General features: G+C 40.3%; 1 protein-coding gene across 1 annotated transcript in view; it reads left to right on the top strand.

The window, feature by feature from the left end:
- LOC126259894 (lethal(3)malignant brain tumor-like protein 3) overlaps positions 1–26,636 on the top strand; it is a 78,320-nt gene that overhangs the window by 25,015 nt on the left and 26,669 nt on the right. The window contains exons 6-10 of the mRNA XM_049956975.1: positions 10,233–10,419; positions 10,551–11,050; positions 19,030–19,234; positions 19,896–20,119; positions 25,046–25,274. Coding sequence (XP_049812932.1) covers positions 10,233–10,419; positions 10,551–11,050; positions 19,030–19,234; positions 19,896–20,119; positions 25,046–25,274 — 1,345 coding nt within the window. The remainder of the gene's footprint in view (positions 1–10,232; positions 10,420–10,550; positions 11,051–19,029; positions 19,235–19,895; positions 20,120–25,045; positions 25,275–26,636) is intronic.

Raw genomic sequence — 26,636 nt, 5'->3', positions numbered from 1 at the left:
GATTAGAATGGACAAGGACTGTGATTGTTGTGTTCGGATGAGGGCTGAGTTGGCATCCCTTCGCTCACAGCTGCAAGCGGCGCTGACTTCGGTCGCGCAGCTTGAGGCTGTTGCCAGTGGGCACCACTGTGGGGAGCCGGACTTGGGTATCACGGGGATATCAACCTCGTCCCGTCTGTCCCCAGATCGGTCTGCCGCTGTGGTTGCCCCAGTTGCTGCCCGCAGTGGGGCTGAGCCCTCGCCTGTGGTTGATTGGGAGGTCGTCCCAAGGCGTGGCAGGCAGCAAAAGACGTCCCCGGAGGCTGATCAGAAAGCCTCCCCGGTGCGTCTGACAAACAGGTTTCAGGTACTGTCTCTGGCTGAGCCAGATGCAGCTGCCTGCCCTGTTTCAGAGGATGATTCTCAGTCTTCAAGGTCCGGGCAATCACAGAGGGTGGGCTTATTGGTAGTTGGGAGCTCCAATGTTAGGCGCGTAATGGGGCCCCTTAGGGATATGGCGGCTAAGGAGGGGAAGAAATCCAGTGTGCACTCCGTGTGCATTCCGGGTGGAGTCATTCCTGATGTGGAAAGGGTCCTTCCGGATGCCATGAAGAGCACAGGGTGCAACCAGCTGCAGGTGGTGGCATATGTCGGCACTAATGACGTGTGTCGCTTTGGATCTGAGGAAATTCTCTCTGGATTCCAGCGGCTATCTGATTTGGTGAAGGCTGCCGGTCTTGCTTACGAGATGAAGGCAGAGCTCACCATCTGCAGCATCGTTGACAGAACCGACTGCGGACCTGTGGTGCAGAGCCGGGTGGAGGGTCTGAATCAGAGGCTCGGACGGTTTTGCGACCATGTTGGCTGCAGATTCCTTGACTTGCACCATAGGGTGGTGGGGTTTCGGGTTCCGCGGAATAGGTCAGGAGTTCACTACACTCAGCTGGCGGCTACACGGGTAGCGGAGGCTGTGTGGCGTGGACTGGGCGCTTTTTAGGTTAGAAGGCCTCGGGAAAGTACGGGGTGGGCTGCAATCTCAAAGGGTGCATGGCAAATACAGGACGTGCTTGGATCAGGGAACAGTCGGAATTGTAGTTGTAAATTGTTGTAGTTGTGCTGAGAAAGTCCCTGAGCTTCAAGTGCTAATAGAAAGAACAGAAGCTGAAATCGTTATAGGTACAGAAAGCTGGCTAAAGCCTGAAATAAGTTCTGCAGAAATTTTTATGAAGTCTCAGACGGTGTTCAGGAAAGATAGATTAGGCAGAATTGGTGGTGGAGTGTTTTTGTCTGTCAGTAGTGGTTTATCTTTTAGTGAAGTCAAAGTAGATACTCCGTGCGAATTGGTATGGGTGGAGGTTATACTTAACAGCCGAACTAAGTTAATAATTAGCTCCTTCTACCGACCCCCAGACTCCGATGATATAGTTGCGGAACAGTTCAGAGAAAATTTGAGTCTCGTAACAAATAAATACCCCACTCATACAGTTATAGTTGGTGGGGACTTCAACCTTCCCTCGATATGTTGGCAAAAATACTTGTTCAAAACCGGTGGTAGGCAGAAAACATCTTTCGAGATTGTCCTAAATGCTTTCTCCGAAAATTATTTCGAGCAGTTAGTCCACGAACCCACGCGAATTGTAAATGGTTGCGAAAACACACTTGACCTCTTAGCCACAAACAATCCAGAGCTGATAGAGAGCATCATGTCTGATACAGGGATTAGTGATCACAAGGTCGTTGTAGCTAGGCTCAATACCGTTTCTTCCAAATCCACCAGAAACAAACGCAAAATAATTTTATTTAAAAAAGCGGATAAAGTGTCACTAGAAGCCTTCCTAAGAGACAATCTCCTTTCCTTCCGAACTGACTATGCAAATGTAGACGAGATGTGGCTCAAATTCAAAGATATAGTAGCAACAGCTATTGAGAGATTCATACCTCATAAATTGGTAAGAGATGGAACTGATCCCCCATGGTACACAAAACAGGTCTGAACGCTGTTGCAGAGGCAATGGAAAAAGCATGCGAAGTTCAGAAGAACGTGAAATCCCAAAGATTGGCTAAAATTTATAGACATGCGAAATTTGGCATGGACTTCAATGCCAGATGCCTTTAATAGGTTCCACAACGAAACATTGTCTCGAAATTTGTTAGAAAATCCTAAGAAATTCTGGTCGTATGTAAAGTACACAAGCGGCAAGACGCAGTCAATACCTTCGCTGCGCAGTGCCGATGGTACTGTTACCGACGACTGTGCCACTAAAGCGGAGTTATTGAACGCAGTTTTCTGAAATTCCTTCACCAGGGAAGATGAATGGAATATTCCAGAATTTGAAATACGAACAGCTGCTAGCATGAGTTTCTTAGAAGTAGATACCTTAGGGGTTGCGAAGCAACTCAAATCGCTTGATACGGGCAAGTCGTCAGGTCCAGATTGTGTACCGATTAGGTTCCTTTCAGATTACGCTGATACAATAGCTCCCTACTTAGCACTCATATACAACCGCTCGCTCACCGATAGATCTGTACCTACAGATTGGAAAATTGTGCAGGTCGCACCAGTGTTTAAGAAGGGTAGTAGGAGTAATCCATCTAACTACAGACCTATATCATTGACGTCGGTTTGCAGTAGGGTTTAGGAGCATATACTGTATTCAAACATTATGAATCACCTTGAAGGGAACGATCTATTGATACGTAATCAGCATTGCAACGCAGCTAGCTCTTTATTCGCACGAAGTAATGGCCGCTATCGACAGGGGATGTCAAGTTGATTCCGTATTTCTAGATTTCCGGAAAGCTTTTGACACTGTTCCTCACAAGCGACTTCTAATCAAGCTGCGGGCCTATGGGGTATCGTCTCAGTTGTGTGACTGGATTCGTGATTTCCTGTCAGGAAGGTCGCAGTTCGTAGTAATAGACGGCAAATCATCGAGTAAAACTGAAGTGATATCAGGTGTTCCCCAGGGAAGCGTCCTGGGACCTCTGCTGTTCCTGATCTATATAAATGACCTGGGTGACAATCTGAGCAGTTCTCTTAGGTTGTTCGCAGATGATGCTGTAATTTACCGTCTAGTAAGGTCATCCGAAGACCAGTATCAGTTGCAAAGCGATTTAGAAAAGATTGCTGTATGGTGGCAGGTGGCAGTTGACACTAAATAACGAAAAGTGTGAGGTGAGGTGATCCACATGAGTTCCAAAAGAAATCCGTTGGAATTCGATTACTCGATAAATAGTACAATTCTCAAGGCTGTCAATTCAACTAAGTACCTGGGTGTTAAAATTACGAACAACTTCAGTTGGAAAGACCACATAGATAGTATTGTGGAGAAGGCGAGCCAAAGATTGCGTTTCATTGGAAGGACACTTAGAAGATGCAAGAAGTCCACTAGAGAGACAGCTTACACTACACTTGTTCGTCCTCTGTTAGAATATTGCTGCGCGGTGTGGGATCCTTACCAGGTGGGATTGACGTAGGACATCGAAAGGGTGCAAAAAAGGGCAGCTCGTTTTGTATTATCACTTTGTAGGGGAGAGAGTGTGGCAGATATGATACGCGAATTGGGATGGAAGTCATTACAGCAAAGACGTTTTTCGTCGCGGCGAGATCTATTTATGAAATTTCAGTCACCAACTTTCTCTTCCGAATGTGAAAATATTTTGTTGAGCCCAACCTACATAGGTAGGAATGATCATCAAAATAAAATAAGAGAAATCAGAGCTTGAACAGAAAGGTTTAGGTGTTCGTTTTTCCCGCGCGCTGTTCGGGAGTGGAATGGTAGAGAGATAGTATGATTGTGGTTCGACGAACCCTCTGCCAAGCACTTAAATGTGAATTGCAGAGTATTCATGTAGATGTAGATATTTCAGCATAATGTTTCTTTTCTGTCACGTGTACCTGAAGTTACAAATATTAGCTAAATTAGTAATAAATTGAAAATACATAAGAGTATCTGTAAGCACTCACTTATATAACATAATCCCATAAAACAAGTATTTTTACCTCCATCAGAAGAAGAATTTCTGTTATTACATAATGAAAATTGTTTTTATACAGGATTTCATAAAATATGAAGATGTAGTAAATTGAGCAAAAATTATGACAGAATACAAGCAAAGTATAAAGTGATACGAGTAAGAGGATGTCAGCAATGAACAACACAGCACAATAAATATGTTTGAGTATTTCTATGTTACTTTTTTAAAAAAAACTGTGTTTTGTGAATGAGCACAATTTATAGGATGATGTACCATAAAGACACATAATGGTCACCAGTGTATGTACTAATGAAACAACTGGACTTCTGTGGACTATTGCAAGTACCAACTCAGAAATTCATCATCATTTGTGAAAATTTTAAAAGTGGGAGACTGGATGCAAGTTATGTATTGATGATTTAAGTTGTCATTCACTGGTCATGAGAGTTCTTCTCCAAGAAACACTCTCTATATTGAAACAAGGTTTTGATTTTCATGTGTTAAGCTCCCCCCCCCCCCCCCCTGCAGTTCCCATAACCTCCCCTCCCGGAGCCACTCCCCCTCCCCGGCCAGATATGTGCCCCCCTTCTTTGGCACCTGCCAGTGATGGGGCTCCGCCCCGGGGCCCCTCTTCCCAGCATCTCTTAGGCCACAAGCCTACTACCACAACATCACTGCAAGACTCACCATGTAGATGCCCCAAGGTCGCCTGCTCTCTTTTGGTTCTGGATCTTGTAGACGCCTTTACTCTCTCTGTGCTCTGTTCTCCTCCACCTCTGAAAGATAAGAATAAGAAACTTAAGTCCCAAGACAAGGCCCCTCCGGTGATCCCAAAGGTGCCATCTCCACCTTCGCAACCTGAGTCTGACATCTTATTTGAAGATGTCATCCCATCCTTGCCGGGGATGACCATTGACTGAGTGACATGACCCCCTCTCGACTTCTTTATTTCTAACCTGGACTCTCGCCACTTGATCATCCAATGGAATTGCAAACGGGACTATCGTCACCTTCCGGAAATACAACGTCTTGTTTCCTCATATTCTGTGTTCTGTCTTGTTCTTCAAGAAATGCACTTTCATGATGAGCACACTCCAACATTTCATGGTTATTGGGCATTCTGCTGGAACTGCGCTGGCCCTGGGGTAGCTTCTGGTGAGGCCTGCACTTTGTTTTGCTCTGTTGTCATTAGTGAGTGGATCCCTCTTCATACCAACCTGGAAGTAATAGTGGTTAGAGTGCAAATGACTCCAGCCATCATTGTTTGCAATGTCTACCTTACTTCAGATAGGCCACTTCCTTATGTTGAACTGTCTACCTTAATAGAGCAACTCCCACTCCTGTCCCTCCTCCTCAAGGACTTCAGTGCCCACCACCCACTGTGGGGGAGTGCCACTTCAACAGGTAGGGGTCTCATAATTGACTAACTTATTACAAACTTCAATTTGTGTGTCTTCAACTACAGTTTCCCTAGTCACTTCAGTACCAGCCAAAGCACCTTGACTGCTATCGCTCTCACGCTCTCCTATCTGGTCTTGTGGCTTCCCTACATTGATCATCCCTTGACGATCGTTGTGACAGTGTCCTCTTTCCGGTGATTCTATCATTCCCCTGCTGTCGCAAGGCAGAAAGCCCCCCCCACCCCACCCCCACCCCCCCACCCCCGCCCTCCACTGGCTGGTGTGGCCGAGTGGTGCTAGGCGCTACTGTCCAGAACCATGCGACCGCTACGGTCACAGGTTCGAATCCTGCCTAGGGCATGGATGTGTGTGATGTCCTTGGGTTAGTTAGGTTTAAGTAGTTCTAAGTTCTAGGGGACTGATGACCACAGCTATTAAGTCCCATAGTGCTCAGAGCTATTTGAACTATTTTTAGACAGCCCCCCATGTTGGGCATTCCACAGAGCTAGTTGGCCTTCGTATATGTCTGCTGTGCACGTTGACGCCTCCCTTTTGAATTGCATTGATGCGATCGTGCAAGGAGTCTCTGCCACTATTCTTCATGCTGCTGGCACGGCTGTCCCCCTATCCATAGGTCCCCCTCATCGTCAACTGGTACCAAGATGGACCAAGAATGTAGCAGTCGCCGTCCAGGACTGCTGATGGGTACTTTGGAATTTAAACGACACCCTTTACCGACCAACTTCCTCACTTTTAAGGGTCTCCATGCTAAGGCTCATTACCTTATTAAGCAGAGTAGAAAAGGTATGCTAGGAGCACTATGATTCCCAGCAGGGAATGTATGCCTCTTCATCGCAGGTCTGATCCAAGCTCTGTAGCCTTCTGGGCCACCAGCGACAAACTGTCCATGGCCTAAACCTCCAAGGTGCTCTGTGCACTGATCCATTGGTCCTTGCAGAATATCTTTAGACACATCTGGTGATGGCATCCCTACTACCTTCCACCTGCAGAAATACCAAGTTGAACAGACTCTCCTCTGTTTCAACACGCATCATGCTGAACTGTATAATTTACCCTTCATCGAATGGGAATTGGTGCAGGCTCTTAACTCTTCACAAAACACAGCTCCAGGCCCGGATTCTGTCCACAACCAGATGATCCAACACTTTGACATTATCCAGAGGTAACATCTCCTCAGATCTGCAACCACATTTGGCTCACGGGTACTTTCCCGTCACAATGGTGAGACAGTATTGTTATCCCCGCCCATAAACCCGGGAGGAACCCATGTTGGGTACTCAAATCTCGGGGCCTTTTGTCCCTGCATCAGTGTGACTTTTGGGAAGGATAATCCCCAACTGATCATTTACTCAGATTGGAAACAGCAATCCGACAAGCTTTTACTAACTGTCAGCACCTTGTCACTGTCTTCTTTGGCCTACATAAGGTGTATGACATGGCTTGGCACCATCACATTTTAGTTTCCCTCCATGACTGGGGCTTCCATGGCCATCTTTTGGTTTTTATCTCACTGGCTCTTCCTGGTTCGAGTTGGCGCTTCACTCAATGCCCTCCAGATTCAGGAGAACGCTATCCAACAGGGTTCTGTGTTAATTGTCACCCTCTTCCTCATAGCCAACAATGGACTTGTAACCTGTGTTGGGCCTGTGGTTACCTCAGCATTGTACGTCGAGGATTTTGGCATCTGGTGCAGCTCCCACTTGGTAGCATATGCTGAGTGCCGGCCCCAAAGTGCCATCCGATGGGCCTTTGCTTGGGCCATCTCCCATGGCTTCCAATTTGCTCCCTTCATAACATGGGTTATGAATTTTTGTCATCAACCCACAGTACACCCCAATCCAGAACTTTCTTTAAGTGACCAGCTCCACGATGTTGTAGCATAGTCCCATTTCTTGGGCCTTATTTTTGATAAAAAGCTGACGTGGCTGCCTCATATACACCACCTAAAGACTACATGCATGCAAAAGCTTAATGCTCTCCACCTCCTGACTGACACATCTTGGGGTGCAGACCTTGCCATTCTTCTCCATCTCTACCGTGCTCTGGTCCTGTCCAGACTAGTTTATGGTAGTCAGTTTGTGGCTCAGCGGCTCCTTCCACTCGGCAACTACTTGACCCTGTTCATCACTACTTGACCCTGTTCATCATTGTGAGGTGCATCTGGCTAGTGGTGCCTTTCACACGACTCCTGTTGACATTCTTCTCACAGAAGGGTGATTCTCCCTCTACAAATACGATAGAGCCAACTCTTGGTTTCTTACACAATCACCATTTGCCAAGTCCCTGATCATCCCGTGACCCTTTGCAAATGAGGCATGTCTGCCTCTTGATTACTGCCCATGGGTGGGATTGCTGGTTGGAATGCATCTCACTTCCCTCTATCTGGATCTCCATCTCCACTCACTGGAATGCGCCCTGTGTATTTCCTCTAACACCTACCCTTGGATGGTGCCTAGACCATGGATTAGGACCAACCTATTCCAGGGTCCTAAGGTCTCTGCCACTCCAGTGGTTTTCCAGCATCTTGTATATGCCATCCTTGCAGAGTTCCAGGGTGCCACCATCTTCTACACTGATGGTTCTAAGATGATAGATAAGGTGGGATACACCTTCATGTCTCCTACTGGCTTAGAACACCATTTATTGCCGGGATCATGTAGTGTGTTCTCAGCAGAGCTCTTAGCCATTCACAGAGCCCTCCATTCTGTTTCTCAGGCCTCCCTCCGCACTGTGTTAATTTGTACTGACTCAATGAGCAGCCTGCAAGGTATCGACCAATGCCAGTCTTCTCACCATTTTGCCTCTCTTACCCATTACCTTCTCTCTGCCCTTTGCCATGTCACCTGCTCAGTTGTCTTTCTCTGGGTCCCAAGTCAAATGTGCATCCCAGGGAATGAACTGGCTGATGATTTCGCTAGAGAAGCAGACACCCCCCCCCCCCCCCCAATTCCATTTCATGATTCCAGCTGTAGATATACGGATCTATATCATATCTCTCTTTTCCCAAAAGTGGAATGACATCTGGTGCGCTACTGCTCACAGTAATAAACTCCACATGATCAATGAGTCTACTGCAGTTTGGCACTCTTCCTTCCACTCCTCTCATAAGGCGTCCACTGTCTTGTGCTGTCTATGTCATATATTGGTGGAATGTTCCCTTCTTTTGGCCCTTCGTCCTAAGTATCATCTTCCAGATTCCTTAAGTTTAATATTGGTAGATGATTCATGGATGGTTGAACTCGTCCTCAATTTCCTTCGTGAAAGTGGTTTATATTTTGAGATATGAGGTTTTGCTTTACTCCTGGAGCAGGGGCAGGGTGGTTGTGGTTGGGGCCTCTCTCCACATTTTCTCGGTCTCGGACCCATGACCACTCCCCCTTATCCCTCTGTTTTCCCATTTTTTAGATTTGGACTACCATTTTATACCTTCTACTGTGTGTATTTTAACTTCCTCATTTTATAGTTTGACTCCTCTCCACTGTTAGCAGACGCTCTCTCTTCTGTGTGTAACTTCGGAATCATGGAACTGATGACCTTGCTGTTTAGTCCCGTGCCCCCTCAATCAATCGATCAATCAATAAATAAATTAGCCACAGTTTGATGGTGAGCACTTATGCACACAGACAACTCATTGGTTGCCACCCCTCCTCACTGAAAACTGCATAGAGACTGGAGCATTGTAGACACTTGACTATTTTACACTTGACCATAACTGTAACAGGACAGGAAATACGTGACTGAACTGTGGGATGAGGTGGTGGATTGGCGTATAAGACAGGTCTTGCATGTTGGTTGTCCAACACTTATGATGCAGGATTCAGAGCACAGTTGACATAGGCATGGACTTGTACACTGTGTAGATTGGGTTATTGATGTAATTCTGATTTGTATTTGTGTGTGTGTGTGGGGGGGGGGGGGGGGGGGAGGATAGTATTTTTGATAGGATAACCCTTACATTGTTTGCTGAACATGAAGGCCACTACCCAATTGTGACCAGCCAGTCACAAATTCAACCATCCTGTTGCTGAACATAATGCTTTCCACAACACCAATTACTTCTGTAGGTGCTTCAGTATCTGTACTGTTTGGATCCCTCTGCCACGCTCACACCCTCAACAGCACCTCTTAACTGTGTTGAAGGAATTGCCCAACCTCCACTAGTCCCCTCCCTACCATATTACATGTACTCTCACTTTTCCTGTCCTCTCATTTTCCACATTACTTCTCCATTTTCCAAACCTTACCTTTGGCCTCCTCCCACATTTGTCCCAAGCCTTTCCCTTAGTTTTATGAATGTCACCATTTTGAGTCCTGTTTGGATGTTTATGTGCGAGAGAAAATGAACTTACAGTTGGAACAAGTATAATAGTTTGAAAGCTCATAATATCTCTATACTGTTATGTTTTTCTCTGTACCATCATTATTCAGTGACAGGTTAGTGGTTGCCTTTCCTTATTATTTCATGAAAGAAATTTTGTGTAACATATTTTGCCATCACTTCTTTTTAAAATATATTGATTGAGTAGTTGCTTTTTCTCATTCTACGTATAATTTCATTATTACAATACTGTTTGATCATGTTGTAAGACTAGCCAAACAGTCATAGCAAGACTCATAATTTAGCGACTGTAGGTTATTTCAGTTGATGTAATAAGATTAAAATTTCAGAGACATCAACAGACTGCTTTGTCACTTAAGCAGATAAATTACTGTTAGTCTGTTCTCATTTCTGTGGTGACACTTGGTTAAAAAATTGAAATTCTATGCTTCTGTTCAACTGCAGCCATTTTCTTTTGTAATCCAGCTGTCGAAGTATGTTAAGTGTAATGAGTGTGTTCTATATTCTCTTTCCAGTTTCGCATGAATGAATTTGGAATTATGGAGATGATTGATGAAGATGACTGTGAAAAGCTGAAGCAAGACTGTAAATCAGCCCCTGAAGCTCAGGAATGTGAAAATGCTGAACAAACATCAGCTACAAATGATTGCTCTTCCATTCTTAAGGCTGTGGACAAAAGGGAGGAAAAACATTCCAGTACCAGTAAGTGTATTCAATACGCACATTGTTTTTCTAAATTTAATTCATTCTTTTATGAAATAAAAGTAGGCAGTAAGTAATTTAGTGTTTGAAGAATGGAAAGAAATGTTTAATGATACTGTTTCTATTTATAGCTCCCTCTTTACAACAGCAAGTCGTACGTCCTCCCAAGAAGGAGAACCCATCTGGAGGTAATTCAGGACAAGCAGCTGATGGAGGCAGCAGCAGTAGTGGCACTGATGAAATCTATTGTTGTGAGGGATGTGGCTGTTATGGATTGTCAACAGAATTTGTCTCTTCACGGTTCTGTAGTGATCTTTGTGCTTCAAACTTTGCAAATAGGCGTGCTCAACAGAGCAAACGTGAACGTGATTTGCTTCTACTCCGTTTGCGGCGACGCAAGAAACGTTTATTGCAGTTAATGCAACAGCAGCAGTCGCAAAACTATGCACGGCATCGTCTGCGACCAATGCCTCGTGATCGTCAGTTACTTCAGCATTTACAACATCATTATGCTCGTGCTGTGCAAAGTGGCATGGTGTCCAGTACTGCAAAAGAAAACTGTGAAATAGAGATATCTGCACAGCCTGTGGCCAAGTCTGATGAAACAGCAGATGATGTATCAGATGACAAAGTATGTATTTGAAATCACAGTACACATTACTGGATTTTCATTTAGAGTAGTTGTATTTTTGATGCTTATAAACCCCATTGGAAAGTGGTGCTTCCTGAACATCTTAATTCATCTATTTTTGTATCTTAAAAAGATGAAGGCAACAGCCACCATCTCACTAATTATTTGGCTGGCGTGCAAGTTCGTGGCATTTTCCATAAGTTTAATAAATGCAACAGATACCCATAACAGACTTTAGTCATCAGTAATATATTCTACATCAACATGCACATCTATATAGATACTCTGCAAATCACATTTAAGTGCCTGGCAGAGGGTTTATCGAACCACCTTAACAATTCCCTGTCATTCCAATCTCATATAGTTCGCAGAAAGAACGAACACCTATATCTTTTCGCACGAGCTCTGATTTCCCTTATTTTATTATGGTGATCATTTCTCCCTATGTAGGTTGGAGTCAACAAAATATTTTCGCATTCAGAGGAGACAGTTGGTGATTGGAATTTCATGAGAAGATTCCATCGCAACAAAAATGCCTTTCTTTTAATGATGTCCAGCCCAAATCCTGTATCATTTCAATGACACACTCTCCCATATTTTGCGATAATACAAAATGGGCTGCCCTTCCTTGAACTTCTTTGATGTACTCCATCAGTTCTATGTGGCAAGGATCCCACATTGCACAGCAGTATTCTAAAATAGGACGGACAAACCTACTATAGACAGTCTCCTTAGTAGATCTGTCACATTTTCTGTGAGTTCCTTCCAATTTAAGTTTGTAATTCAGAGGTATTTAGTTGAATTTATGGCCTTTATATTCGACTGATTTATCGTGTAACCGAAGTTTAACGAATTCCTTTTAGCACTCACGTGGATGACCTCTTACCTTTCGTCACTTAGGGTCAACTGCCAATTTTTGCACCATTCAGATATCTTTTCTAAATTGTTTTGCAATTTGTTTTGATCTTCTGATGACTTTATTAGTCGATAAATGACAGTGTCATCTGCAAACAACCTAAGACAGCTGCTCTGATTGTCTCCCAAATCGTTTATATAGATAAGGAACAGCAAAGGGCCTATAACACTATCTTGGGGAATGCTAGAAATCAGTTCTGTTTTACTTGATGACCTTATGTCAGTTAGTACAAACTGTGACCTCTCTGACGGGAAATCACAAATCCAGTCACACGACTGAGACGATATTCCATAAACACGCAATTTAACTATGAGCCACTTGTGTGGTACAGTGTCAAAAGCCTTCTGGAAATTCAGAAATACAGAATCAGTCTGAAATCCCTTGTCAATAGCACTCAACACTTCATCCAAATAAAAGAGCTAGTTGTGTTTCACAAGAACGATGATTTCTAAACCCATGTTGACTGTGTGTCAATAGACTGTTTTCTTAGAGGTAATTCATAATGTTCGAACACACTATATGTTCCAAAATCCTGCTGCATATCGAAGTTAATGATATGCGCCTGTAATTAAATGGATTACTCCTACTACCTATCTTGAATATTGGTGTGACCTGTGAAACTTTCCAGTCTTTGGGTATGGATCTTTGGTAGAGCAAATGGTTGTATGTGATTGTTAAATATGGAGCTAATGCGAAATTTAAAATTTTCCTGGTGAACTAAATATTCAAAAAGATTTCGGGCTTGCAGCCGGTCGTCGTTAGCTTCCATCCACGATATTTCGACTGGACAACTGCCAGCCGTCCTCAGGTGAGCCATCGAAGACTGATGAAGACGCCCTCCATTCCGTAATATATAGCGTGCAGCGAGTATTCCGCACATGCGTCAAAATCATTTTTCTAATTTTCACAGGATGTCATGTCATGCCCTCCACTAACAAAACTAGTTATTTCAATAGGTCATTTTCCTGTGTTTAAAATATGGTTTGGTTTGTTGTTATTCGGACTGCTTATAACATTTAAATAGCATTTACCGTCAATATTATCACAAAATATCTCTTATTTTTATGTAATTAAAGCTTAAAAACCATTAAATTTCAATATTTGGTCACGTGATCGAAAATGCATTATGTTCCTCCATGGCAGACCTTCAGTGCACAGTATCACTGTTCGTTTTTGGAGCATCACCTGCAACCAGCTTTGCGAAAGAAGCGGCAACACTTTCTGCACAACCCACCCATCATTTTGTACGACAATGCGCGGTCATATACAGCACAAGCTCTGGCTGCTCTGTTCGGTTGATGGGACTGGGAAGTACTGTACCATCCACCATACGCCCTGGCCTTAAGTCCTTTTGACTTTGATTTGATTCCGAAGATGGAGGAACCACTTTGTGGCATTCGCTTCAGAACTGTTCCAGAGATTCGACAGGCAGTAGACCACTCCATTTGCACCATCAACAGAACAGGCTCTGCTAACAATATACTACACCTTCCACATCACTGGCAATGGGTTCTACACAATGCTGGTGACTACTTTGAAGGACAATAACAGGTGCAAATATGTAACTCTTTTGTATCGGTTGTGAATAAATAGTTGCCATTATTTAAGTTCCAACCCTGGTATATTGTATGTAGTGTTAATGCATTCTGTGGAACTGACACACTCTGCATCACCAGCAATTCAGAAGGTGCACTTCAGAAGGTTCGGTATAACTTTGTGAATCATCCTGTATTTGCTTATTCTGACTTACCGGGGCAGAGATAGTGTGACATTCTTGCTCACTCCTCAGTTTGCAGACCTGTGAAGTAATTAAGTCTATGATCACAATCTGACAGCTTACCCTCCTTCACACTTTTTCCTTCCTTTGCCCTCTCCAATCCGCTACACTCCCAAAACACAATTTATCCGGTAATACAGGTCTATTGCACTTAGGTATGGTACGCACATTTCATAATTTTTCTTTCCTCACATTATTCCACAATAAACATTAATTTTATACTACTTAATCTGTGATTTTTCCATCCCTGCATCGTGGAAGCTGTTAGTACCAGAGAAAAAAAATCATAGAACATTTTGTGTTGAAAATTTAATTCTGTAGAGGAAGACATTTTTGATAGAAGTTGCAGTTTTTGAGCTATTTAAGAAAAACAAAAACTTACCTTTAGACGCCCCCTCTACCACACACACACACACACACACACACACACACACACACACACACACTGCAACAGTCAGGATTCTTAGTATGTTATTGATTCCATTCCCTCCTACCACTGTAGAAACATGTATAGCCACACGAATTTCCTCCCCTACATTTTCTTCATTGACTGGGCTAAAAGGCCAGTGCCACAGTGAGATTGATTGAAAAAAAAAAATCCAAGAAAACATAATTCACCCCTGAAAAATTTGGTTTACAAAAAAGGAAATATCTCAATAAAAGTTAACATATTTTAGATTTTATCACAGGTTTGTTTAGTAAAGGCAAGAGCTTCACAGAATACTGATTCAATTCCAGTGATGTACACTTCTGGAGATAAGCCTATGGAGTGGTTTGCTGTTAAAATTATGAGCAAGTATGTTTAAAGAAAAATTAAATAATATATTAAATGCATATATTAAATGACTGGAGAAATTTGAGTTCATGTGGAGGCATACTAACATTTCTTCCTTCTGACTGTTCATAAATCCCAAACAAAATGAGAAATGCCAAATGCCAATGATATGCAAAGTACCCTCTGCAACACATCTGGTATGCATAATGTAGATGTGAACAAGGGTGGTGGCGGGGGGGGGGGGGGGCTATGGGGTATGGAGTATCATATTACACTGGATAAAATAACTTCAGAAATCAGCGAAAATAATGCATCAACAGATTCAATCATTTTTTTATAATTATGTAGCAATATAGGTTGCAATGTGTTTCAAACACATTGTAACAAAACAATTAGAGCAGCAAATAGCTTACTATCTAAACTAATAAATATCACTGAACTTAAAATGGGCACCTTATTATTTATTAATATAAATTAGATGTATATTAATGTACGAGTACCACTTACAATAATCAAGAAACATAAATATGCTGGGTGTGCCTACCAACACGTAAATTGCTGACCCCAGACAAAAACTTCTAATCGCCAGACATCTGGGTCAAATCATACCATTTTCCTGGGCGCACACACATTCTGTAGACACGTTTTTACCCTGAACTCCAAAACAGTTACCAAAAACTACTTTAAGTAACACCAAATTTTACCAATTTGACAGTGGAGGACCCCAACTCTCCTTTTGTTAAGTGATATTCCATTCCCCACCCTACCCCCACCATTGACCCCCCACCCCCACCCCCGTGACCGACTTCTGGAATCACCCCTGGATGTGAAATGTTGTTTGCTTTGTGGTAAAAATATTTCTGTCAGTCTGTGAGGTCTTCTGGCTTTAAGTAGTTCATATATCTGATAAGGTTGAGGTCACGTGATGATGAAGACATGAATTTTGTATTTGAAGTGATAAGATTTGAAATTCCCACGAAGCTGTAATTACTTTGCTTTCTTACAGTCACTTCAGATGAATAACAGAAAATTTCACTGAAGGAGACTGCAGCTTATTCTTTCCCATGCAGTTGTTCGTATCACAGGTTGGCTGCATCAGTCCTGTTCTATATCTCACAACCTCTTTGGGGTGCAAAATCATAAAACAATGTTCTTGGGTATCCATTATACAGGGTGCTCAGAAACAGTCTGAAAAGCTTCTGAGGGTGTTGCAGGATAGGCTTTGCTGTGAAAAAGAAATTCAGTACATTGTGCTGTTTCCAAGTTGATTAGCACTGAAGGTAGCCAATCAGGCTGTTGCACTTTCAGATTCAAGCGGCCTGCCAGATACAGTTTGTATCAGTTATTCTCATAGTGTAGATGATATCACACGAGACTGCTCAGCCTTAGACTCACATTCAGTCCTTACTGCCAACCCTTGTCCAATATTTATATAGCCCTCATGTTCTGTTTTAGGAAACCAAAGAACACATTTGATGTCACCATCTGTGGTGGACCACCTGAATTCGTGCACACAATGCTAATTAACTCAGAAACAAAGCAATGTATCAAATTGTTTTCCTTAACAATTATTTCTCAGCACAATCTACCTTGCAACAGCCTTTCATGAGTCTTTAATCATACTTACCTTCATTTTATTACATCATTTCTGCAATGTCGGAATCAGTCACTCTTCATATTTCCCTACTCAAAAAAATAAATGTATCTGCTCTAAAACCGAACTGAATCTGGGACCAACCCATCCAAAATATATTTTTTTCTATTAAGAAAAGTATAGCTACCACTCATTTCATCTGTTCTCAAGCCATTTAGATTCTATGTTTTCACATCGTTATTCATGAACTCAAAGTGTGTAGTCCATCCCCAAAATCTTAATGAACATATGCTACATTTTATTTCATGTTCTTCTTTCCTTAAATTTTGATCCTCTTTCCATTGTTATGACAGTTTGTCAAAATGGGCTGTCTCATTTGGGTGACCAGCAACTAATTACAATACCTACACTTACAGTGCTGCTTTTCAGCCACCTAATCCTTTTGCCCCTAGGAAAAGCTACACTGTTTAATAAGTACAGTTTGCTCCACATAGCTTAGTTGTCAGGCATTTTACCCCATTATCTATAATTTTGATTCAGGTATAATTAAACACCAGAACCACAACATTTGGCTAGTCAGGTTGTTCTGTCATGTTTATTTATTTATTGTATTTCTGGAGTTCCATACCTAAATCAGAAAGAATGAAACCCTTAGAGAGTCGCTTTGTTGTCTGTCTGTGTGACTGTTAAAAACCTTTTCTCTCAGGAATGGGTAGACATATGAAGTTGAAATTTATGTCACATATTGAGGACTATGGTTACTTGGCAGCGTAAAACGTTGAAGGTTCTAAGTCAATGCAGTTAAAAGATATGACAGTTTAGGTCATATATTTTTATACTTGCAAATGCTCATCAAAACCTATAGGGTACTTTCTATTGACCTAGACTCATGAAGTTTGGCAAGTAGTAATGTTTCACAGTACAAGTAAAGGAAAAATTCCAAAAATTGTTAAGTTGTAATTATATTAGACAAAAAAATTTTCTTTTGTCATTTGTTGTATGACGTCAAATTTGAAATTAAAACAATCAGTTTTTCTGCACTTAAGATAACTGGGTCACAATGGTAAAAACCAAACATCAGACAAGGTATTACTTTATTGCTCGTGTGACATACCTGGAATTTATCCATCATCAGGTATCCAGGAGTGATCACAACACGTACTACTTGGATTGCCATACCTAAGTGTGGTAATCACTCCTGGATACCTGATGATGGATAAATTCCAGGTATGTCACACGAGCAATAAAGTAATTCCTTGTCTGATGTCTGACTCTTGCCATTACAACCCATTCAGACTGAATGGAGAACTGCTGATTATTATAATAATGGTTGCCTGCCTCCTGCATGACTTTGTCACATTCATATTATTAAAATTGAAACAACCTCGAAAACCTTGGAATCCCTGGGACCGATATCTCATCAGCATCAGGGTCAGTAATGGGCAAGAACGGTCAATATTCTCAATTCCTGGAATGAATAACTGTCTATATACATAATTAACTTTGTACAGAACCCTCAGTACGTGAGCCCAACTCGCAAATGTCGAATTTTTTTTTATCAGTGCACCCATAAATTCTTCATATTTTATCATTATGTCCATTGTGAGATATGCGTTACAATGGGTAGACAAATACTAATGGCAGGACTAGTGAAAAAAGTATTAGTTATAGCAGAAAAAAGTTTACCTTGATTTGTGAGTAGTAGAGTTATAAAGATGGTTTACTAGCAGTTGGATTTAGACTACAGGCCATTCCATCAGCGGATGAGATTGGAGAGGTGGGTGAGGTCAAAACGTTTGGAAGCTGCAGTGTCATGTAATGAAGAGAGGAAAAATGAAATGGGTGACAAAAACATGAAAAGAAACAGATAACTGTAAGAAGTCAGTGCTTGCCTCATTGTTTGACAGAGAGAACTGATCATACATTGGTGTTTTTTGATGCCATGGAGAGGGGAGGAGTGGACAAGGAATCATTTACGAATTGGAAAAAGTGAGTGCTTTGAATTTTTCATAAATACAGTGGGGTATTGAATTGTGTGCAGAGTCTAGGGTAGCTTGTTCCATAAGTTTACAGCAGTAGTGGGAAAGGACTTTGGAAATGTTTTTGTTTTATAGGTGCATATAGCTGGAGTGCTGTTTGTTTTATAGGTGCATATAGCTGGAGTGCTGTATAAGTGAGATCTTGTGTTGTGATTATGATGATATAATAGGTACTTGATCTGTGATGTGAAGTATATAGAGACTTGCATACTGATATGCTGCTGAATTAGGCAGTATCTCGTGGACACACAAGTTGTCTGGTTGTAATTGTTCTGACTGGGCATGCGAGGCACTAATATGTTAACTATTCTTTGTCAACACTACTGTTAGGATGACTGGATTCCACAGCAAAAGATATGATTCAAAAAAAGGGTTGGCCATGTTAGGCCTCCCACTTGGCAGTGAGTTTCTTTGTGGTGAAGAAGCTTACAGGAACTAAAAAATGTGATATTACATGCTAGATATATCAAGGTCCTAGACTTGGTTGAGGGTTAAGACTTAGCATCTCACTAACAGCATACTCTGTGGTGATGAAGCTCGTGCTCAGTTGAGCATAGAGGGAGAGAAACTTCCCAGGAACCTTTCTGACATAGATTTTCCACTGATTTCCAAAATAATGTCTTGCAAATGCTGTGAAACTAACTTAAAAAAGTCAATAATTCATTTATGAAGTTTATTGTTAACTGTTGGGAAGCATTTTAAGAGAGTCATATCCATCTGTGTAATACTAGTAACAAAAACAACCTCCAGTATGCAATGTTTATTTTTACTGTGGCAAATTTTAACTAGAGATTATGAGGACTCTGTGTCAGAAATAAAACAATGATTTTTGCTTTAGTATAGATTTCTTTATTTGTCATGAGTTTATTTTTTTCCAGACCACTGTTTCATGGCTCTCAAGCAAGAAAGGTTTCTTATGGCCAAAATATCTGGAACATTGTAAAGGGAAACAAGCTCCACAGAAGCTGTTTCGTGACCCTTTTCCATATATGAAAAATGGCTTCAAAGTTGGCATGAAACTTGAGGGAATTGATCCTGAACATCCATCATATTTTTGTGTGCTCACTGTTTCTGATGTACAAGGTTAGAATTGAATATCTAATGATATACGACAAATATGTAACATCTGTGTAGCTATAAATTAATTACTATTATTAACACCTGAAACACAACTAAAGAATTCAGTTAAATAAAAAAAATAACAAGACACAGATGCTGTTACCAAATATCTGACATTTGTGGCATTCAAGTGATTATTGGATATTGATAGTGAATTCCTGCCTTAAAATGATTACTTTTTTATATGAACATTACAATTAATTCTCACATCTCCTGCTTTATATACTTAGCTTTTCCTATACTTATTGCCTGCATTAGTGACATTTATGTTAACCAATAAATCCATCTCATTCAGTAATAGAATATTGACTTCTGATGATATGGTAGTATTATTGTTGACTTTTAAATAAGAAACAAAATCATAGTAATGAAAATCTCTAAGTAAACCTAAATAAAAGAGCCAGTCATGTAAAATGTAGGTGTCCTAAAGCAAAATTGTTATAAGTAACTTTCCAAGCTTTGGTAACACTACAATTGCAGGCGCTATTTGAAGTAATGCAGAAAAGTGAGATACTAAGTTATGAATACATACTCAGGATGAATGAAAGTGAGCTGAACCAAATCCTGTATTTTCACTTACTAAAATTTTATTTGTAAAGTAATTACGCTGTCTCTTTCCAAACAGGCTATCGTATCAGACTGCACTTTGATGGCTACCCTGACAATTATGACTTTTGGGTAAATGCGGATTCAGTTGATATTTTCCCAGCGGGTTGGTGTGAGAAAAACAATCATAAGCTACATCCACCAAAAGGCTATTCGCCTGCCAGTTTCAACTGGAATGCCTATCTCAAGCAGTGTCATGCTCAGGCTGCTCCGAGGAATCTCTTTGCCAATAAGCCTGGAAATGTAAGTTAGTACACAAAATTTATTCCATTTTTTGAATACTCCAATTTTGTTCAGATTATTTGTTTTCCATTTTGGTGAAATGGTTAACACTCAGATTTTGTACAATTTTTGAAACCTGTCATGCCAAATACAAGTATTGTTATAAGCTTATTTCATTATTCAATAATTGTGGGACTGTACCCAAGACTGTACCCATACATGCATCTCTTTGGCTGAAGCAAATAGATAGCCACAAAAGTCTTTCTTCAGGACTTCAAAAATATGGAAATTGCATGGGGAGAGACTGGTACTGTATAGAGGTTGTGTAAAGGCATCCCAGCGAAACTGCTGCTTCTTAGTGAAAACACCCTTAACATCATGTGGTCAGACATTACCTTGCAACAGAATGTTGCTGGTCTATCAACATTTCTGAGTGTTTGGATTCAATGATGTGCTTCAAATGATACACAGTGGCATGTGGGCACTGCAGAAATCGAAATGCGCAGTCAAGTCCAAAAGCCCAGGGAAGAAAAACATTTGTGGCCATCAATGCACTTCAAAGAGGTGCATGGCTGGGTACTACCAATGATTCCTTAGGCAATTGCAAACATTTCTTCATTAAGGCATTGACCATTTTGTCTTACAGTGGGATAAATGTGTTAACAGTTATGGTGATTACTTTTGAAATAGTTAACAGTTTACTTAATTTTTTACATCTGTGTTGTTTTAGTTTGACTACCCCTTATGCTTCTTATTTGTAAGAAGAACAAAGGATTAAGATCCATTTCAATTTTGTAAATATCTATCAGCCTCACAGTGCCTTTAAGGTGGAAGAAAGTCTGTGCTCTTGGTCAATGATTTATTTAACAAAGTTTTTTCATGGCAATAGGTAAGGTTAATAATACGAGTTCCAGTAACCTAATAACTACGACAGTTCTAAGGTTTAACAAAGAGAAAGTATGGCAATTATTACAGAAGAAAGTTCCTTGGTGAAGAATGATTATATTCACTGTATTATTTAACATGAAATATTTGTACCCTCATGAATCATTTGGTATGGTTTACTAGCCCAGCTTGTGTATCCACAAGCCAAATTGATTGTCTGCCTAACTCTACCAAAAGCATTAATGTACTTTTCAGGCAACATACTACTCTTCTTCTGGCATATTAATAATTGGATTTTAATTTGCTTTTGACACAAACATTTAAAATTTGATAACACTCATTACATAGAATACCACCTGGTAATGAAACACTGAGACAAGAGTTCTCACAATAGGCTGACAAATCCACATGTGCAGATAAAAATAGCCCACCTTACATTTTTATTTAAAAAAAAGTATTCATCAGGAGAAACGAATAAAGAAGGTAGGAAGAACCAAAAAATATTCATAAGGGATAGAAAAATTTAATCATTTAAACTGTATATTGAGAGAGAGAAAATTGTGCAGTGAGAAAATTACAATAATTGTGTCCTAATAGTGATATTGTGTCTTATCCTGTTTACCAAGTATCTTTTCTCATTCTGCCTCTGTAGTTACCCTTCTCTGATATTTTTTTGCTATTTTCAAGGCTATTTCGGTATTAATTTTCTTTCTTTTTTCACTTTTCTATTTGGAAGCAAACATTTTCATCACTATTTTTGTGCTAATCTGCCTCTTACCCTCTCCTGTTGAGTTTTGTGTGTTTTCCCTCTGTATATCTTCACAAGTGTGGCCCAGTGATTGTCTTAGTAGCTCAGGTTGATGCTAAATAAGTTCTAGAGCATTTGTTTTCTAACAGTTGACATGCCCTTCACATTTGGCAATGATTTTTGTGTGTGGAAAATGGCATGTTGCACCACAGTTCTGATTACTATAGATCCTCTGATAAAAGGCTTGATATATTGCTTCAAAGGCCAGAGACAAGCAAGTATATACCACCTCTTGGTACTCAGATCAGCCTTTTGTTTTGTAGGTGGTTTAATGTATAGCATATCCTCATTATAGTCCTCCACTTTCCAGTGCATAGCTGATACTGTCTGCCCAAAAAGTTCTGATACTGATTTCATTGCTGCTGTATAAATGACACCAGAATAGTGACTATGGTGGTAGCTTGAACTAACAACTATAAACAGAATTTCATTCATCCAGTCAGTTGTGAGCTGGTGAAATTAGGGAGTGGACGTGCAGTAGTAATATGATAACATTGTTGTGTCATAAATCACAGTGGACCAACATCTCTAAATCAAATGTTCAAGCAATTCTTCAGAATATTTTGAAGAAGAAAAGTGCATGCAAAATTTGGTCGCACATCTTGATTCCCAAATAAAAAGAACAGTGTATGGACACATGTTGCAGTTTTATTTAAATGAAAAATGCAGACAATTCTTTTTTGGAGCAAATCATCATGTGTTACAAGACTTGTTATCTGTACGAACCTACCACAAAAATGACAAAGGGCAGAATGGTCCTCAGATGGTTCACCAAGACTGGAGAAAACATGAATACGACATCCAAGTTTAACTACATACCAAAGAAGGACTATTCTGACAGTTTCACATGGTTGTACAGATGTTCTGTACTCAAATGGGGAGAGACTTTGTAGAACACCTGAACTTTCCTCTATTTTTAGTAATACAGTCTCAAAACCTTGTGGACTGATGGGTAATACAGAACTACTCAGTTCTCTGGAAAAGAACTAGTAACACATTTTCTTAGCTGTTTCCTGAATTCAAACTACAATTTTCAGTGCTAATGGTTATGTGGGCAGTTCAGTAAATACTCACAGAAACAAGTTATCTGTTATTGAACATAGTTCCCTTTTAGAGATATACACTTTTCCAAGTGTCTTGCAAAAATTATTAATTGTGACTCTCTAATATTATAGAGGGAAACATTCCACGTAGGAAAAATATATCTAAAAACAAAGATGATGTGACTTACCAAATGAAAGTGCTGGCAGGTCGACAGACACACAAACATACACACAGAATTCAAGCTTTCGCAACAAACTGTTGCCTCATCAGGAAAGAGGGAAGGAGAGGGAAAGACGAAAGGATGTGGGTTTTAAGGGAGAGGGTAAGGAGTCATTCCAATCCCGGGAGCGGAAAGACTTACCTTAGGGGGAAAAAAGGACGGGTATACACTCGCACATACACACATATCCATCCACACATATACAGACACAAGCAGACATATTTAAAGACCATATGTCAGGAGAATTTTATGGATGGTAAGGAGATTTGGGCCAGATTTACCTGGTTTTGCAGGACTGGGTTTGTGAGACCTTTAGGAGGAGTTCTTTTAGCTGAAAGCTTAAATGTATAGCAGTCTCTTTGTTGTGCTTGTCAGCAACTTGACATCTCTAATGGCAAGTAACAATCTGTCCCTTCCATAATATTGTCATTCCAGCATGTAGATATCAAACAAAAAGCTCATTTATGCCTCAGAAATCTCTCTTATTATGTTAACCTTCAACCAAGATTGCTTGCATAGTTTGCGTACTTTCACTCAATTCTTATTCTGTAGCATAATCGTCACGTGCATTGCAGCTAAGGTGTGAAAAGTGTTCATTCTACAGAAGGGTGCAATAAGAATATTGTGTAAAGTTGATAACTGAAAATCTTGCAGGAATGTCATTGTATGTACTCGCAAAAGATTCATATGCTCCCTAAAGATATTTGTGGGTAATAAGAGGAATGGACTTAGTATGGACTCAGGAATTCAGAACCACAATAGTAATATCTCTAGTCTCTACGTACTTATCGCCATCGATGTTGGGATGCAGTAGTTGTTACGTGCTTACTTATTTCTGTAACGGATTGGTACACAGCTTTAAAAATTTCTGTGACGGGTTGGATGTTACACAGCCTTAAAATTCTTCCTGAACACTGTATCTCTTCTTCTTCCATACATTTATCCAAGAATCCTGCAATTTATCAGAATACTTTGAATCAAGAGTGTAAATTTCACATAACTCTGAAATTTATATTAGATAGATCCTAATTTTACCTTTGTATAGACAGTTATTATGGTTTGTGTAAAGTTACTAAATTGCCTTCTTCAGCAAAGAAAACAAACGCGCGTGCGTGCACGCACACACACACACACACACACACACACACACACACACACACATTCAGACAAGCAAACACATGTCACACGCACATGACCGCTGTCTCAGTATCTCTGGCAGCACCGGCCGGAATGCAGCTGTTGCATTGAATGAAAGGAGTATGAGGAAGAGGGAGGGATGGGATAGCAGGATATAGGTGGGCGGGAGAGAAGACTGCTGTCTGGCGAGGCGTGCAGGCAACATGACAAGGCTGCCAGGTGCGGACGGTGGTGGGATGTGAATTGGGAGGAGGTTGTAGGAGGTTTATAGTATAAACATACTACGACATGCATGTTCTTGAAATTTTTATTTAGCATATGACCCAAATTATGGTATTCATGGATGAGATTATTTGAAGTGTAGTGCATAAGGTGCCTTATGGATTCACATTATGTTGCAAATGTTCTGTAAATATATTGCACCATTTTTTGTGCTTACTCAGTCTTTGCTTGACAGATCTGAGAAGATGGCAGCATAGTTTGCCAAAACTGGTAATCTGAATAAATGCTCTTCTAAAGCAATTATAGCATTATGAAGTTTGTTACTTCTATTTTCATATCAATCCAGACCATCCCTAGAGTGGAATTATGTCAATAGTCTGTGCTGTACACTTGCTTTCTGTGGTCCTTTTCAGCAGTATGTGTATTTTGGGGAGGGGGTGAGTTAATTACACAAATAATAATAATAATAATAATAATGGGGACAACCTCGAGAGATGTTGTAAGTAACAGTCCTGATCTGCCAAAAGTAATGAAAAAAAGATCTATTGATTGTGTGTTAGTTCCTAAATGTCCATGTTGGTGATGCGAACACCTAATACAGTAACAATTTTTGTTCAAATTGTTTTTACAGGCTGTGTGTCCTAGTGGCTTCCGTATAGGTATGAAGTTGGAGGCAGTGGATCGCAAGAACAAAAACTTGGTATGTGTGGCTACAGTGGCAGACATTGTTGATAACAGGATACTAGTACATTTTGATGGTTTGGATGAAGCGTTTGATTATTGGGCAGATCCCTCATCTCCATACATACATCCTGTTGGCTGGTGTGAAGAGCACAATCGTCAGCTTACACCACCTAAAAGTAAGTTCTAAGTAGAGATTTAGATCAATTATAACAACAATACTTTTTATATTGGATAGAGAAAAATTAAGTCGGATTTTATACATTTCTGAAAACCACTGAACAGGATTATGAAAAGCCTTCGTTACTTATACAAAACAAGTAATGTGACTAATGCTTCAACAGTAAGTCAGAATGCACATTTTGTTTGTGATATTGAGATTGTTAAAAATGTCAAAAAACTAATATGAAATTATTCTAAGGTCCCATTAAAATTTGATATCAGAGATTTTTAACAATAATGGACATTCCTATATAGAGCAATACGTAAAATAGGGGAAAGGCAACCACTCATTTATAGGGGATTTTTGATGCGTGGAGCACAGAAACACATGAGAAAAACAACATTTATACTTCTAATAACAACATTTATACTATATTTTAGGCAATAGCTTTTTTTCTATGGCAAGGACACATATTCACACACACAACTACAAAGACACCCAAACACACACTCCCATGCACACAACAACACAGATTACACAGGCCAATGATGGAAAAACTTTTCTGCTGAAAATACATTACTCTTATGTTTTTTAGGGTGGGGAATCCAAATATGACACTTAAAAACTGTGTCACCCATCATTTCTTCACATTTTACAGTTAAATTTATTAAATTAAGCCATTTTTTTAAAAGACATTAACAGCTTTTATATAGTTAAAATAATTTAAAAAGGAGGTGTAATGAATTTAGATGACATTGGTAGCACTACTGAAAAATGTTTGCTGGCAAAAAAAGGTCGATTCTATTTTTGTGTTAACAGATGCTGTTTTGTTTACTGTCAACCTAACCTCACTTTCCCCGTTTCCTGTACATGTGCTCAGTACAATGTCTAATTGTGGTTGTAAAAACTCTGCTGACAGTTTTTGTTATATTTGTGGTGAATTTGTCATTAAAAAACACAAAAGAAACATTACAGACTTTGTGAAAAAGGTTTATCTATCATACTTTGGATCTAAACTTGGTGATCAAGATAAATCTTGGGCACCACGTAAGGTATGTTATGTGTGTGTTGAAGATTGAGAAAATGGTCCAAAAAGGAGAAAAAAAGCCTTTAGATTTGCTGTTCCTATGATGTGGAGGGAGCCAAGAACTAATATACAATCTGATTTAAATGAACCAGATGATGATGAATTCCATTATAATACAGAAAGTAGAGAGCCCAAATTGTTTACTCAGACCGAGCTTAACGATTTGGTAAGGGATCTGGGCTTAACGAAAGAAAAAGCTGAATTACTTGGCTGTAGATTAAAAGAAAAGAACTTATTGGCAGTCGGAACCAGCATATACATAAATAAAAGAGAGAGCAGCAATTTTCCAAG

This window comes from Schistocerca nitens, chromosome 1 (assembly GCF_023898315.1).
Source record: "Schistocerca nitens isolate TAMUIC-IGC-003100 chromosome 1, iqSchNite1.1, whole genome shotgun sequence".
NCBI lineage: Eukaryota > Metazoa > Arthropoda > Insecta > Orthoptera > Acrididae > Schistocerca > Schistocerca nitens.
Note: the sequence above shows the minus strand (reverse complement) of the source record. Positions and strands in the feature narration are given on the sequence as shown.